Source organism: Lampetra fluviatilis, chromosome 47 (assembly GCF_964198595.1).
Source record: "Lampetra fluviatilis chromosome 47, kcLamFluv1.1, whole genome shotgun sequence".
NCBI lineage: Eukaryota > Metazoa > Chordata > Hyperoartia > Petromyzontiformes > Petromyzontidae > Lampetra > Lampetra fluviatilis.
In genome coordinates, this window is record NC_136321.1 from 8,050,051 (window position 1) to 8,065,736 (window position 15,686).

Sequence of the window (15,686 nt, forward strand, 5' to 3'; positions counted from 1 at the left end):
TGTCTGCATCTGTTTGAGACTAGGCTCGAAAACAAAGCTGTCTCTGGTGTGGACCAATAAGCTTCAAAGACAATGCATATATTATCAGTATGTTTTTGTGTGCATTCTGACCACAAGTATTGTGGTTAATGCAGACATGATTCCTCATAAAAGGTTTCAGTTTGGTGTTTTAACATCTTAACATCTGTTTTCTTGCCAGAAAAAAGGGGAAAACCTATTCTAATATTTTGGTACTGGCAAAGAAGGTCCCATGATGTAGATGCTACCCCGAGCTCTCATTAGTCTGATAGTGCATTGTCTTTGTGCTGTACGACTTTTGGCGGCCTCTTGTCTAACACCGTTTGTCTGCATCTGTCTCTATGTCTGTAAGTTTCCATGTTTCTGAGTCTCCCGTATCTGTTGAACATCTCTCAGCCCGTTATTATTTTGACGGTCTGTGCGCGTCTTTCTCCGTGTCTATCAGTGTACCTCTGTGTCTGGGTATACCGCTGTACGTGTGTCTCTCTCTCTCCGTGTCTGTCCATCTCTCTGCCTCTGTGAGTTGAGTCCGTGTCTCTCCCAGTCCTTCAGTCTCTCTCACGGTCCCCACGTCCCCACGTGTCCCACTTTACCCCAACTCAGGACCACAACCGGCAACCCCTCCCATCGCCACCACGTCGACAGCGACTCTCAACAACAACGCGAGACGCAAACAGCCCCTACAAATTACCCTCACACACACCCCGACATTCGTGTCATATCCGACGGCTTTCCCCTCGCCCATATTCGGTACACCATCCAGGCAAAACCGAGGCTCGGGCCTGGACCCCGCGGTCCCCCCCCCCTCCCTCGCGGCTACGAATCTCCCCACGCGCTCACCCGCACGTTCCCCTTTGTCCGCTGCTTGTTCTTGCCCCCCATGCGCGCAGCTGTGGTGGCGGAATCACTTTGAATCGGTTCAAATATAATTTCCCGACGGCAATCTACTCTCTCCACAGGGCTTGTTACGGCTGTTTAAAACTCAAACGGCACGCCAGAGGTGGGGGGAGGGGGGGGGCGGTGATAGCGTGACCCGTGACCCCTCCCCCTCGTGACGTCACGAGGGGTCAGGGTTCACCAGCTGACAGCTGAAAGGTTCACACGTGGTTTGCCATGTGCTCACCTCTGGGCCGGACCACGCTGACACTACCGACTCGGCTTTTGCGGGGATGCCTCCCGGCCAGACTTTGTTCGTGCCGGCGGCCAGGGGAGGCAGGGGACCGGCCCCTCGGGGGAGAGGTCGCCGGTGGCGGGCGGAGAGTCCCGGCCGGCCGCACGGTGTGCCGGGCAGTGCTGGAGCACTTTGATGCGGAGTACGGAGAGTGGTTTGGGCAGCGTTGGTTGAAGTTCAGGTGCGGTTGTGTGCGGGTTTGGGTCGAGTTTGTTTGATTTTGAAGGGATGGATGACGAGTAAGAGGTTGTGGGGGGAGGGGGATGTATTTAAATAGAAGTCAGAGATTGTGTCAGTGATCCCCCGTCAGTCTTTTTTCGAGACTGGGCCAGGCAGTGGTGTTGATAAGAATAACAGTGGACTCTTAGACTAACACTGCACCCACAGAATAACACTGGCACCACAGACTTAACAATCTGTCCGTATACATTTCGATTTAAAGCATTCGTGACTGCAGGGATTTATCTTCTTGGTTCTTTCGGTAAAGTCACGTAGAAGGGAAATAATAAAATAATAAAAATAAAACATTAAATGATGTTGTCTTTTTATTATTTTATTATTTCCCTTCTACGTGACTTTACCGAAAGAACCAAGAAGATGTGCCCGTATACAGTTTTGTCTAGAGACCCGATCAGAGACTGGTCTACCATCTGTATATACTGTGAGCTGAATGGACAGGTTTGCCTTGTGTTCAATCGGTGTGTTTTTCTCTGCTTGTTTTTAAAGAGATGGTCACGTTAATGAGAATGGCAAAATAATGGCTTTGTTGTTTAAATACCAGTAATTGACTGCGAGCGCAGTCGAGGTTGTGTCGACAACTATTCTGTCATCTTTTAAATATAGAGGCCCCATTAGAAACCAGTCTGGTTTCCGATGTGGATTTAATGACGACAGTGTCTTTCGACTCCAGCAGGCACTAGTGTTTTAGTCGATTGTTAGGAGACCCCATTATAGGCCGTTATTTTAGTCTATGATGTGAGCAGTATGTACAGGAATGGCACAAATTAGTGTGGGTGTTTTAGATGGAACGATGAAATCAGCTTTTATGTAGGTCCTAGGCGGATTGTTGCATCGTAGGATCGTGAGTAGATGATGGTGGCAGCTTGGGAGGCCTTTCTCCAGTGGATTGATCTTGGCTGATGAGAATGATGTCATTGTTAATGCTCCTTCATGGCTGTGTTCTTGCACCGTGTGGCTGTGAACAGGGCAGTGATGCTTGCACCCAACAAGTGGCAGTATGCCGCATTGCCCAACCTGTTTGCGATGCAGCAAAGGAGAGAGCAGTCCTGCCCTCAGCATCACTCACAGCAGCTGGCCGAGGAGGAGGAGGCATGTCACACACAGCACAGCGCCTTTCCATCCCACGATTGTGACAATGCGCCCTCCTGCAAACTCGCTGACGGCAGTTGGTCAGACTGCAATGGGAACGTTACTACCAAAGACATCACGGTCGGTGATTCTCCAAAACTGCACGCGAACTCTAATGGTGACACCTGGGCGTCTGGCTCCTGCGACAGACTAGCGCAAATGCCAGACGGTCCGAGAGATTGCGACGACATCCACACAACCTGCTGGACTTGTGCCCCGCAGTCCGAGTCGCGTCCCTCCAGTGATCGGAGCGAGACGAATGAAAACGAACGGCGTGCAGATAGGATCGCGACGCGGTGCCCGTCGCGCGACCACGCTTTCAACGAGGCGGTGTATCTGTCAGCCACGGGCATCCTGCGCAGGGAGACTCGAGAAGGCTTGGCGGAGCACTTCCGCGACACCTTCCCCGCTGGCTCGCACGGACCTGAGTGGCCGCTCAGATCTCTCGACGACGGCCGGTCCGCTGGCGTTGCCGGATTGTGGTGCTTCTTGGCTCAGGCCGGCAGGCCCTTCCCGAAGCTCCGGCACGAGCCGGGCCGCCTCAAGGCGTTCTACGTCCTCAACGCCGCCTCGCTGTTACCCGTGCTGGCGCTGGGTGTGCGGAGCGGGGAGCGGGTGCTCGACATGTGCGCTGCTCCCGGTGGCAAAACCCTCGGCATCCTGCAGTGCGCGCAGCCAAGTGAGGTGCCGGGTGATTTCAGAATCAGAATATTGTATTTATAATGGAGAAATCCGATTAGCTACAAAGCTCTTTTTCGCAGATGTCCAGTAGGGGCGGGTAAGAACATTACAAAAACAAAGAATACAAAAACACCAAAGCAGTGCAAAGTACAAGAAAGGTAAATAAATCACCATCCCAATCCTGCCAGGCAAAGCCCACTGAGGTATTAAAAAAACAAAACTAAAATATTTCATTTTTAGCAGGCAAGGCCCACTATATACAAGGACGGTTTTCTTGGAATTTCTCTTACTTGATACAGCAATCGTGCTGTGACGGTTCCACCTGAAGACGGAAGCTTGTGTTGCCTCTGAAACGTCGTGATTTTTATTTTATTTTTATTTTACTTTTATTAATTTAAAATTTTTACCTACGTGACTTTACCGAAAAAAACCTAAGAATATGAATCCTTGCAGTCACGAAAGCTTCAAATCTAGAATGAGCGTAAGAACTTATTTTAATGACCAACTGGGTGAATCCTCGAGTCTTCACGGCCACCTTCCTGAAGAGCTCAACTCAAATATTTGCCACTGGGTGGCAGAATGACCACGGTTAGAGCGGCGCTCTTTATTTTACAGACAACGAGGATGGCTGAGCTAATAGATACGGGTCAACGCCAAAGGGTTCAAACCGGTGAGACCTCGACTGAAAAACATTGGGGAAAACAACCGAGATACTGATACGTAGACCCAATAAACCGATAGATGAACCCATGAAACCGAGGCACAAACATTTCACTGGCACGAAGCAAGCAAGGGCGAGCATTATGGAGAAAAACGGGGGTTACTAAATGAGTTTGCGTAGCAGCAAAAGGCTAATGTACTCCACAACTTGTTGAAGCCACAGTAAATGAATGAATAATAACCTTGGCTAGATGGGGTTATAATAATTGTTTTTTTACCCTTCTATCTGGCAACAAAACTGACACCTTTTTTATAAGGAGTCATGTTTGCATAGACCGCAATACCTGCAGTCATAATGCAAACAAAAAACACAACTCTGATAATGGATGCAAAAGGCGTCATCTGGTCCAACCCATGTAAGACTAGGCTCTAAGGAAAGCTGTCTCGGGTGTGGAGCAATCAACTTCAAGGACAGTGCATCCATTATCAGAGTTATGTTTTTTGTTTGCATTATGACTGCAGGTATTGTGGTCCATGCAAACATGACTCCTTATAAAAAAAAGTTGTCAGTTTTGTTGCCAGATAGAAGGGTAAAAAACCAATTATCATATTTTTTACTGGCAAATGAGGTTCCAATGGTGTAGATGGGGTAAGTTTCCGGCTTGTGTCTCAAAGGCTGTGAGTGAAGACAACAGTGGAGGAGCTTACGTGCGGTCTAAGCCAGCGGGCAGCACCTGGCGGTGAGACATTGCCATCAGTAGGGCTGAGTGAATTACTCTCAGGTAAACAACAACCACGCACATGAGAATCCATTGCATGGCCCGCATGTGTAGAACCCACTCAAAATTGTGAGAAAAAAAGCGTGAGTCCCAGGGGTAATTCTAGAAGTTTAATTCCGTATGTGTGGCGAATGGATCACAGCATGTGCTTTAACAATGGTTTAAATAAGCCATTGATGGAGTTGTATGCTGATTTTTTTTCTCTTCATATCATTGAGATACGTTTTTGTACTGTCAGTGCAGAATGAGTAATCCAAATACAGTGCTTAAATGAAAAAAAAATTGAATTCTCCGAAGGGATAAACTTTATGGTCTGAATTTTTAGCGTTACATATGAAATAGCACTCGGGTGCACCTTCCTGTCGTGTTATTACACAATCCCACGACACTCTAAAACTTTGTAAACATATGTAGAATAGTACATACAGGACATGGACTTTATTCATAACTGGGTGAGAGCCCACATACACAAAATACTCTTATGCAAGTGAACCCGGAGTGCAAAACACAATGCAAATATCAACACACAGAATACACAAATGAAATAACACGAACATTAAAGTTGATAAGTAGAAATATATTTCAACAAAATTAACTTAAAAAACACACGCAAGAGCGTAAGAAAATAACAAAGCAACATCGCAGCTTATTGACGAGCGAGATGAACCCGGTTGTGACAGTTGAAGAAGGAGTGACTGATGGCCCGCAGTCCTGCCTCGCACCAGACCTGGGATCAATTACTATTGTACGTGTGTAATCCATCATGAACTGCAATCAACAATGTAATTGTAATTTTAGCTAACACCATCAGCAGCCCCGATCGATTCATTTTAGATTGAAAACTAATTTCTTTAGAACTTATTTTTGCCGTCCTTCCCCCACACCTTCGATTAGCACGATTGGCTACGCACGCTACGAAAGAAGTTCAACATACAGTACAATCCACCGCTGGATGAACGCCTCCCCTACCCGCTGCCCGTCGGCTAACGATGCCGCTGCAATCGCGATCCACCCGCAGGCTTGCTGTGCGCCAACGAGCCGGACGAATTGCGGCGGCGACGTCTGCTGCTGGCGCTGGAGTCGTTCGTGCCGCGCTCAGCGCTGCGCTCGCTCGTCACCGTGTCGGCGCGGGACGGCTGCGAGCTGGGCGCCCTGCAGCCCGCGTCCTACGACAAGGTGAGGCGCTAAGCGACTCGCCACTCACAAGCGGTTTGGACGGACATGGGACTCCCCGTAGATCGATAGAGCAATGTCCCTGTTGTAACGTAAGTGAGACGTCGGACAAGTACACCGGTGCAAGGGCCTCTGCCAGATTTTGCTGCACGAAGGGCTGTTATTCAGACACGCAGTCGACAGACAGTGGTGCCGGAGACTCCTCTCTGAGACTTCCCCCTACAAAGGGCTGTTATTGTAAACCAAGCAAGCAAGCAAGCAATGAGACAAATACACCAGTGGAAGAGCCTCTGCGAGACTTTCCTCCATGAAGGGCTGTTATTCAGACACGCAGCAGACAGACACAGTGGTGCCGGAGACTCCTCCATGAGACTTCTCTGAAAAAGGGCTGTTATTGCTGTAAAGCAAGCAAGCAATGAGACAAATACACCAGTGGAAGAGCCTCTGCGAGACTTTCCTGCACGAAGGGCTGTTATTAAATAAGCAGACAGACCAGACAGACACAGTGGTGCAGGAGGCTAGGTGAGAATTTCCTTCATAAATTTCAATATCCATAATTTATTTAACAGGAAAAAAAAACCGACGAAGATAACACCCAAGAAGAATCTTTGACACGTTAATCTGGATGAAGGACTGATCATTTAACAAGAATTCGGACAAAAAACAGCACAAGAGACTCGGCGGAGACTTTCCTAGCGAAATAAAGAACCGTTAGAATTGAGAATTGGTTTTCCCCTTTTTTTCTGGCAACAAAACAGGTGTTAAGATGTTAAAACACCAAACTGAAACCTTTTACAAGGAATCATGTCTGCATTAACCACATATACTTGTGTTCAGAATGCAAACAAAAAAACATACTCTGATAGTATGTGCATTGTCTTTGAAACTGATTGGTCCACACCAGAGACAGCTTTCTTTCGAGCCTCGTCTCAAACGGTGTGAGACCAGAGGACGCCAAAAGGCGAACAGCCCAAAGACAACGCACTATCAGAGTAATGAGAGCTCTGGGCGAGCAGCTACATCATGGGACCTCCTTTGCCAGTACCAAAATATGAGAATAAGTTATATTTTGGTACTGGCAAAGGTGTACCCATGAACCGTGACAATTATTCATCAGTTGCAAAGGCCGTACCGTTACCACTCGTCAGTTTGACATATTTACATCTCAATTGTCTGCACACTCAACCCCTGCGCGGTAAGGAAACATCACGGCACCACTTTGCCTTGAGCAGTGACAGTGATCGCTGGGATGCCTCTGTTCGGCCCCCGTCCGGCCCATCGAGCCGTTTGTTGCGTTTCGGCACCCCACGTTTCACGAAATGCCGTCTGTACGGGGCCCGCCCAGGGGGACAGAACCAGCTCTGGCACACAGCTGGGGCTCCATCAGAGGTCGCAAACGGGTACCCGTACCCTACCAGTACCCGGCCGGGTACGGGTAGCCGGGTATCGGGTAGGGTACGGGTATCGGGTACCCGGTTGCGAGCTCTGGGCTCCATGGTGCAGGGTCAGTGAGTAGCAGCGCACGGCCGAGCGACAATCCACCGCTCGCACAAACCGTGCGGGTAGCAGTGGATAAAGACCCAAGGACGATGGACGATACGAGTCTTGATTCCACACTGTGCGTGATTGCGCATCTGTTTGTTTTAGAAAGCTTTCTAAGGTACCGTATTTTCGATACCTTCACATCTGCACGCCCTTGCTTTCAACCCGCACTGATCAGCGTGTGTTGGCTTATGGTAAACACAACCCCCGCCCGGTGTGGGGAGGTCCTCATCCAGCCATGGATTGACATAATAAGTTCCGTACGTGCACATGATTAACTTTCCAAAGCTTCCCGTCATACGCAAAATCACACGGACACACATGTGCAAGTGCACACTCGCACTCGCACACTTTCATCCAGTATGGGCCACGTTGGGCTCATATCCATTCATCACAGCAGGGGGAGGGGGGGTTTGGGAGGCCGACTGGGGGGAGTCAGAGTTGGGGGGGGGCGGTGGGCGAGTGGTGATGGGTGTTTTCACGAAGTTTTGGCAGGCAAAGGGGCCCGTGAGGATTTACGGGAGATCCCTGCTGCGGTTGCCAGGGCCCGGCTGGCAGGAGCGTGGGGTCCACGGACGCTCGGGGCTGGCTGGGCGTAGTAGTCGTCCCTAGCAGGAGTCACAACTATTCATCCCGAGTCGTCCGTTTTGCTCATTGTAGCCATCATCATCATCTAGATTTGAAGTTTTCGTGACTGCAAGGATCCATACTCTTTGGTTCTTTTGGTAAAGTCACGTAGATGAAAAATAAAAATAATGATAAAAATAATAAAATGAAAATAACTAAATTAAATTACGACGTTTCGGAGGCAAAACAAGCTTCCGTCATCAGGTGGACTTTACTGAAAGAACCACAGAATATCATCATCATCATTTAATATCATACTGTGCACCTCCCGTGCACTACATCTATAGGCACCGGTTCACCAGTGCTGTTGGCGATGTTGTCAAGGGGGGGCTGTGGGGGGATGAAGAAAGTTCAGTTTCTGGGCTCTTTCAGCGAGCATTAAACCCGCCTTGTGTCACGGGGGACGCAGCTCGGGTTGACCGAGTCCCTTCACGAGGCGTCGTCTTCCGCCCAAGTGGGCACACCTTTTATAATCTCTGCAGCAAGGAGTATTTATCAACGTCGTTGAAAGCAAAATGTTTAATTTTGAGCGCTGGAATAACTATAATTAAGGGGGGAGAAAAGCGTATTTGATGTGACGGGGGTTTTGTTTAGCCACGTGTGACTGGGGCTGAGGCCGTCGCTTTAATCACAGGCAGGCTAAAACCCCGATTCGAACCCAGGTTCCCAGCGTTGCCGGCTAAGTTCTTCGATCCGCCGTTTGCCCCGCCGCCATATCCCGCGTGCACCGTTTAATGCTGCCCACTTTGAAGCGCGTCCCTGCTGTTGAACCGAACAGAGGCCAAATGACGCAACGGGACTTTTTTTTTTGTCACGTAATGACGGTGGGCTTTGTGTTTTTAATGTACCGTAACCTCGGCCAAAGGTCACTCATATTGACCCGGGGAAACACTTAGGTTTTATTCCCAGGGGGCTGTTGATGTCACGTTTATGGTGATTGACACATTTAGAGCTATGCGATTCGTTTGCATGAGTAAACGATTGACAATTATCCGGTCGATTGCTCGACAATTCGGATAAAGCAAAAAATGGGGCGAAAAGTCTCGCCTGTTCCCATGTATGGCGCTGGAAGGAAGGTGATCGGGCCAGGGCTTGGCAGAGGTCGCAATCGGGTACCCGATACCCGTACCCTACCCGACACCCGGCTACCCATACCCGGCCGAGTACGGGTACCCGTTTGCGACCCTGGTGCGGCCGGGTACGGGTAGGCCGTGAGTCACTGGTGAGTCACCGTTTGTCACGGTTCTAGGAACTTGAATTGTGAGAAGAGACGTCTTGTCTCTTCTCACAATTCAAGTTCCTAGAATCAACCCACCCGCGCCTGCAACATGGGTTCATCCCAGAGGTCGCAATCAGGTACCCGTACCCTACCCGATACCCGGCCGGGTACGGGTAGCCAGGTATCGGGTAGGGTACGGGTACCCATTTGCGACCCTGGTGCAGCCGGGTACGGGTAAGGAATTAAAACCCGTTTGCGACCTCTGGGGCTTGGTGACATCATCATCAGCATCATCAGCCACTTGGCACTGTGTGGCTCGCTCACAGGCGGTTTAGCGCCTTTGGGAGGCAGGATGTTGGGGCGGCCACCATGTTTCAAGTGGCCTGAACAATTCTACCACGAAAACATAACCGATTAAAATTTTGAGTAAGATTACTTAACGAAATGAACTAACCGGTTCGTACTATTCATGTAGCCTTGGTGAAGGCAACACGTCGCTGTTGCAATGGAGACCTGGAATAAATATACGGAGGAACAACAAAAATCCATGGAACCCAGCAAGTACAAAAATTAACGTATAACACCTTTTAGAAAAGACAAACAGAAACAACAGTTGCCAGGCGTGTGATATATACAGTAAAATCAGCCTAGCAATGGAATGCATCCGAAGAGGACGTCCCACCGATGGGATGGAGCGATGAAATCGGCTCATGTGCAGGCGCTGGGTGAATTATTACTTCACAGGATCACGAGAGGTGACGGCAGCTTGGGGAGGCCTTCATCCAGCAGTTGATTGACAATGGCTGATGATACACGTACAGTGCGCGTTTCTGTCAGGGTGAAGGTGGGAGAAGTCAGCCGTGGCCCCGACTTGAACTCCTTCCACGGCGGGGGGGGGGGGGCGGGAAGGACAACGAACCAGGCACGAAAAGCAGTTCGAAATGAAACGTGGTTATGCGTGCGCACGTGTCGGCCTGTGCTCCCTGCCGCAGATCCTTGTGGACGCCCCCTGCTCGAACGACCGTAGCTGGCTCTACGGCGGCGGCAGCGAGGCGCTTGCCGAGCTGCGTGTCCGCGAGCGCGCGCACCTGCCTGGCCTCCAGACGCAGCTGCTGCGGTACGTCTGCTGCGCCGCGCGCCCGACGGGTGATCGTCAGAATTGTCAGGATATGTATTTATACTGGAGGGATCCGATGAACTGTATAAAGCTCTTTTTCACAGATGTCCAGTAGGAGGGGGGGTTGGAAGGTTACAACAATAAACTGTACAAAAACCACACGATACGAATGCAAAGTACAGGGACTCCTCTACTTACGAACGAGTTAGGTTCCAGGTCTGTTCGTAAGTCGATCTGTTCGTAAGTCCAACTTTACTTCTGTAGATTCCAAACATGTTATACGGCATGTACACTAAACACGGGGAATGGCTTTAAAAGTTGTATAATCTCCTGTAGATGCAGATGCCACTGGTTCTTCACGTTCTGCAGATGTAGATGCCACCACCGCCATCTATTGCGCGGCGGTTGAACTTACGACTCTCGGTCCGAACAGGTAACTGGACATATGGAGAGGTTTGTTTGTAAGTAGGGGAGTCCCTCTATAGGAAACGTAAAAAAATCCTATCGTTCTCTGCTCTGAACCAGGAGCACCAATGAGGCGGTAGGCTTGAGGCTGATTTCTCAGCCTCCCCTGATGAAAGCAGGCTCTCAGCCCAACTTGCACAGACATCCATAGACTCACTAAGACTCATATAGGCCGGGTTGTCAATAAACTGGGTTCTCAAATGTAGCAAGTAGAAGGTCTTTGTCCCTGATGAACGAAGATTCAAACTCATATCGGACTGCCTGGAACACACAGGTTTAGAGGAGTGTTTCGAAGAGATAAGAGCTTAGTTTTTTTGGATTGCATCGTGCCTTAATCTATGCAATGCTTCGTTCGAAACTTGGCCCCCCTTGGTGTGAAAAGAATAATTAATATATTTTCCCATGAGCTGCTAATCTACCCTCCCCCTCCCTGGTTGATTGGCACTAAGTGGCCTGGCTTGTGGGGAGAGCCGTGGGACCGCGCTTTCGGCACTGCCCAGACAAAACGCCACGCTTTGTTTTGCCGTGGCCGCCACGACCGGGGCTCGAACTTTTGACCCTGAGCTCAGAGGCTTAGTGTGCAGCCTCGTGACGTCGTAGCACAGGGGCGTGACACACTGCCACCTCTACCCTCGCCGCTCGCTAGGCTACTGGGTTCGATCCCAGTTTATTTTTGCCCGAGATATTTCAGCATTTTCACACGCAGATGTTTAACTTGGTCATGGTCAACTCCTAGGTTGGCTGAGCTTAAGAGAGGTGAGCCCTCAACTTTCTATTTTAAGTTTTGGAGAGGGTTAAAAAAAAACCTCAACATTCGTGTGCAGAGTAAAATCTTGGCATTGCCCGTTCCCATCTGTGAAATATAAAGTGGCTTTGTGGCTTGGCGCTTTGAAATAAATAAAATAGACGTATGCAAAATAATTCACCTAAATAATGTAGTCTCGAGAAAGGCCCCTCTATTCAAACATCCACTCTCTTCCTTTCCCATTGGGCCAATAATGGTTCTTATTCCTGACATTTTTCTTTAATCGGCCCGCGTTGTTTGTGAATCGCTAAGGAGCCCCCTATATAATACAAACAAGACCGATGTACCCCCCCTCCTCCACTCCACGAGATGCATGAGCTCATCGGAGTGGCGTTTACGCCGCACTATAGCGTCACGGTGAGCATCGACGCCGCCCGCACCTCTTTGTCGCTCCTCTGTTCCCCGTCTCTCGCCGACGCCTTCCCCCTTCGCGGCCCAATGAGTAATTCCGATCCTTTTCGGCCCTAAATTTTACTACGACGCCCGCCCACCACCTATTGACGCCCGCCTGCCCATCCGGAACTAATCTGACCGCAGCGGTCTGTCAGAATTCTCTGAAAGAGTGAAGGAATGTTTGGTAATTTGTTAGCGAGTTGTAAGCGTTGCTCTTCTTTTTTTTCCTTCCCTCCCCTGCCTTCGTCGTCCACCCTTCTTCTTTATGCCGCACCGTCTTTTCAGGGCGAGCTCGTCCCGCGTGTTCTGAAAACGGTCCGACTTCTCCCCGCTCCCCAGTCGCTGGGAAGTGCTGTCAACCACAGGTTGTGAGGTCCCTTTGTGTTGTGTTTTTTAAGTTTCCGTCTGACAACCCGCCCCCTCACCCCCCCCCCCCCCCTCCAGCGTAATTTCCCTGGGGTTCGAGAGGTTGCGGGTTCAGTCCCGGGTTACGATGGTAAGGATCAAAGGCCCGTTCCCACCCCGTGCGTTTACGCTCGTGGGTACGACGAGGTTTCAAAGCGGCACGGCCCGCGAGGTTTGTCACCTGTTTGCTCATCTGAGAATTTCTTGCACCGTCCGATAATGGGACACGCGTGTCAGCGGTGCAACGTCGGCAGACTGAGCTTTGCAGGGCTCACACAGGTGTTCAAATCTAACTCCCAAGATCGTAGTTGATGACGACTCCACAGCTCTAAGTCTGAACACTTAAGCATGCTTCTACACATTTTTGTGATTTTGCCGATCGACGGTGTTAGTCGATAGACTGGTCGTGGGTGATGGGGTAAAGTGTGGGTACCCTCACTTCTTGTACGTGTCAGCATACGCGTGCGAGCAGATCAGCACAGACGTACGTGTGCTTATTTACGTGCCGTGGGGAAAGGTGGCATAATGGTTGGTGCACTTGCCTACGGACCCAGCGATCAGTTCGATTTCTGCTCACAGCCAACATAGGTGATGAATTTCTGAACCGGTTCAGGGCCTCTCCTAGGTGGACTCAGCCTTAAATGAGTATCTGGTGCGCTGTATATACATCAACGATGGGAGAGACAAAGGCAGCCGGCGTGGTATCAGCCACACCACCTGCTCGTGTGCCGTGTTGGCCTCCACAGGTGCTCGCTAACAGCATTTGCCGCGACAACCTGTTAAGGATACATTGGGGGATCTTTAAGGGGCACCACGGTGGCGAGATGTTAACTACCTCGCTTGGTATGCAGGAGGTTGTGGGTTCGATCCCAACCCGAGTTCTTGTACATTTGGAGTTTGCGTGTCTCTCCCCGTGGTCACGTTTATTTTTCTCCGGTTTTTCCCTCCACATTTAAAATGAACGTGCGTTCAGAGTATTTGGCTGCTATAAATTTCCACGTGATAAACCACTTCGTTGGGCGATCATTCGTGGTAGCCAGGTCGCTCCTGTGAAAAACAGCTACGTAGCTCAGTGGGCCCGGTAAAATAAAAAAAACGTTCACGGTTCAGTTTTTACCTTCGCGCGTTTGTACCCGTGCGAGCAGGTCGGCGCTGCGAGCCGTGAAGCCAGGTGGGATCGTCGTGTACGCCACCTGCACACTGAACGCACGCGAGAACGCCGGGGTGGTGCGCGCCGTGCTCGAGGGCAACGCCGGCGTCGACGCAGAGGCACGTGGCTGTACTGCTCTCTCACCCCCGCCCCCCCCACGAGCCAAGCACGGCAGTGGCACAGCTATCAATCGTGCCGGAGATGCAGCTGTACCGGGGCCCATGGGACGAAGGAACCATCGGGGCTATAAAGGGGAAAAGGCAGAAACGGCCCCCCGCACCCCCCCCCCATTTCATTTCTTGTACCAGGGTCCGTGCCAACCACCGTACGTTTGCGAAAAGCAGAATCCAGTCCCACGGTGGCTCGTGATTGGATGTAAACTGGGGCTGCTGTGACGCAATTTTTCACCGTACAATACGATATCAAATTTAAAGCACATGGTGCCAGTTACACAAAACTGATTAATTCCACGAATTAAATATGACGTCATTAAATTAACCTGTTGTAAATTACTCAAAACATTTCACAAACCGTTAATTTAATAAACAGCAATTTATTCGTAACTTTCATTGTAGAGTTTGCTCCTCTGTAAATATTGTCAGGGACTTAAATGTTTACGGAAGAAAAAAAATGAGCAACGAGACTCGAGACAGCTCGATATTTTGCAAAAACAGACGACACGATTATCGTGGACCTTATATCACACGATGAACGACAGTACCGCCACATCACAGGCAACACTAAGGGGCCGTCCATAAATGACGTCACGCACCTGGGGGGGGGGGGGGTCAAACATTTGTGACGATGTGTGACGAGGGAGGGGGGGTTTGAGAAATGTGACGTCACATAAAAATGCGCAACTTTAAATATAAACGCGTTCTACTTAATTAAATACTTTTTAAGCGATTTGAAGCATGCTTTTTTTTTGGGGGGGGGGGGGGGCAGAACTTTTTGACGTCATATTTGAGGGGGGGGGGGGTCTGACTTTTTGTGACGCCGTGTGACGAAGGGGCGGGGGGGGGTAAAAAATCGTCCAAAACCGCGTGACGTCATTTATGGACGGCCCCTAACATATATGAACTCTTCTCTGCGATGCGGTCGCCTCAACCGTCATTACAGGTCGTCGACTTGGCAGACATGGCACGGGGTCTGCAGGGTGTGTTTTCATTGGACGGTGTTCCGGGCGGCAGTGGTGGAGGAGCAGGAGAACAGCCAGGCCTGCTCGTGGTGCCGGAGGAAGGCCGCGCGTGGGGACCCCTGTACCTGTGCAAGCTGCGCCGGCGAAGCTGATGTCGTCGCCTTCGCGTTCTCAGCTTACGACGACGTAAACGCACGGTGCCGCACCACCCAAGCAACGGCGATTCGCATTCGCTCAGTCATTCATTCGCTTCACCTTTGACGTTAGATTTCCTTCGGGGCAATGGGGAAATTTAACACGTAGGCTTTCGCGACCAATATTATTCATAATCAACGTTTTTGCGTTTAGATCGCGTTATTTATAAATGTGTCGTAACCCTCCACCACCCGACACGGCCAATCAGTAAAAAAGTGTCACGTTGACAAAAGACAAACCTTTCACTGCTTTAGCCCACCGGTGTGTTGAAGCGTGAAACCACAACATTTACAATTCTGGCGAATTGCCCGATGCTGGATGCAATTACCAGCGAAACGTCGTAAATGAAACACAGACACATTCTTTATGCCCGTATTGAAACGGCTGTATGCCGTATGGACCTGAAAACTCAATTACCCTGTACCAGAATACGGGGTAAACCGTATGGGTTGACAGGTATGATAGTGTAGTGTATATTGTAGTGTATAATAGTGTATAGTAGTGTATAGTGTACTGTATAGTAGGGTATAGGAGTGTATAGTCGTGTGTACTGTATAGTGCATACCCGTCAATCCCTTATCAGTGCCTCCTACCTCATTACAGACCAATTCAGACCTTATTGGTCACCCCGTGCCCTCATAAATCTCAACGTTCATCCTACAAAGTCCCATCACAAGGGAGAAACACAAATAGACAAAGCAATGTCGTTGCCCGTATTAAAATAGCTGTACGCCATATGGACGTGAAAACGCAATTTCCCTGTACAAGAATTACGTGTAA

At 49.8% G+C, this 15,686-nt stretch overlaps 2 protein-coding genes across 3 annotated transcripts in view; one reads left to right on the top strand and one right to left on the bottom strand.

The window, feature by feature from the left end:
* LTN1 (listerin E3 ubiquitin protein ligase 1) overlaps window positions 1–1,025 on the bottom strand; it is a 183,175-nt gene extending 182,150 nt beyond the window's left edge. The window contains exon 1 of the mRNA XM_078877327.1: window positions 859–1,025. Within this exon, the coding sequence (XP_078733453.1) occupies window positions 859–900 (42 nt within the window). The 5' untranslated portion in view covers window positions 901–1,025. The remainder of the gene's footprint in view (window positions 1–858) is intronic.
* Window positions 1,026–1,113: 88 nt separating this feature from the next.
* NSUN3 (NOP2/Sun RNA methyltransferase 3) lies at window positions 1,114–15,312 on the top strand. 2 transcript variants are annotated; one of them, XM_078877191.1, is made up of 6 exons: window positions 1,114–1,370; window positions 2,395–3,236; window positions 5,696–5,853; window positions 10,231–10,355; window positions 13,569–13,692; window positions 14,693–15,312. In XM_078877191.1, the coding sequence occupies exons 1-6, from the start codon at window positions 1,132–1,134 to the stop codon at window positions 14,861–14,863; spliced, it is 1,659 nt and encodes a 552-aa protein (XP_078733317.1). In that variant the 5' UTR covers window positions 1,114–1,131; the 3' UTR covers window positions 14,864–15,312. The 2 variants fall into 2 exon arrangements, with proteins under 2 accessions (XP_078733317.1, XP_078733316.1); XM_078877190.1 differs by lacking the exons at window positions 13,569–13,692; window positions 14,693–15,312 and adding an exon at window positions 12,304–12,597.
* Window positions 15,313–15,686: the final 374 nt, after the last annotated feature.

Coding starts and splice junctions, on each gene's coding strand:
- NSUN3 (XM_078877191.1), top strand. CDS start 1,132: ATGTGCTCACCTCTGGGCCGGACCACGCTGACACTACCGACTCGGCTT. Junction 5,854..10,230: donor AGCCCGCGTCCTACGACAAG/GTGAGGCGCTAA, acceptor TCCCTGCCGCAG/ATCCTTGTGGACGCCCCCTG. Junction 13,693..14,692: donor ACGCCGGCGTCGACGCAGAG/GCACGTGGCTGT, acceptor CCGTCATTACAG/GTCGTCGACTTGGCAGACAT.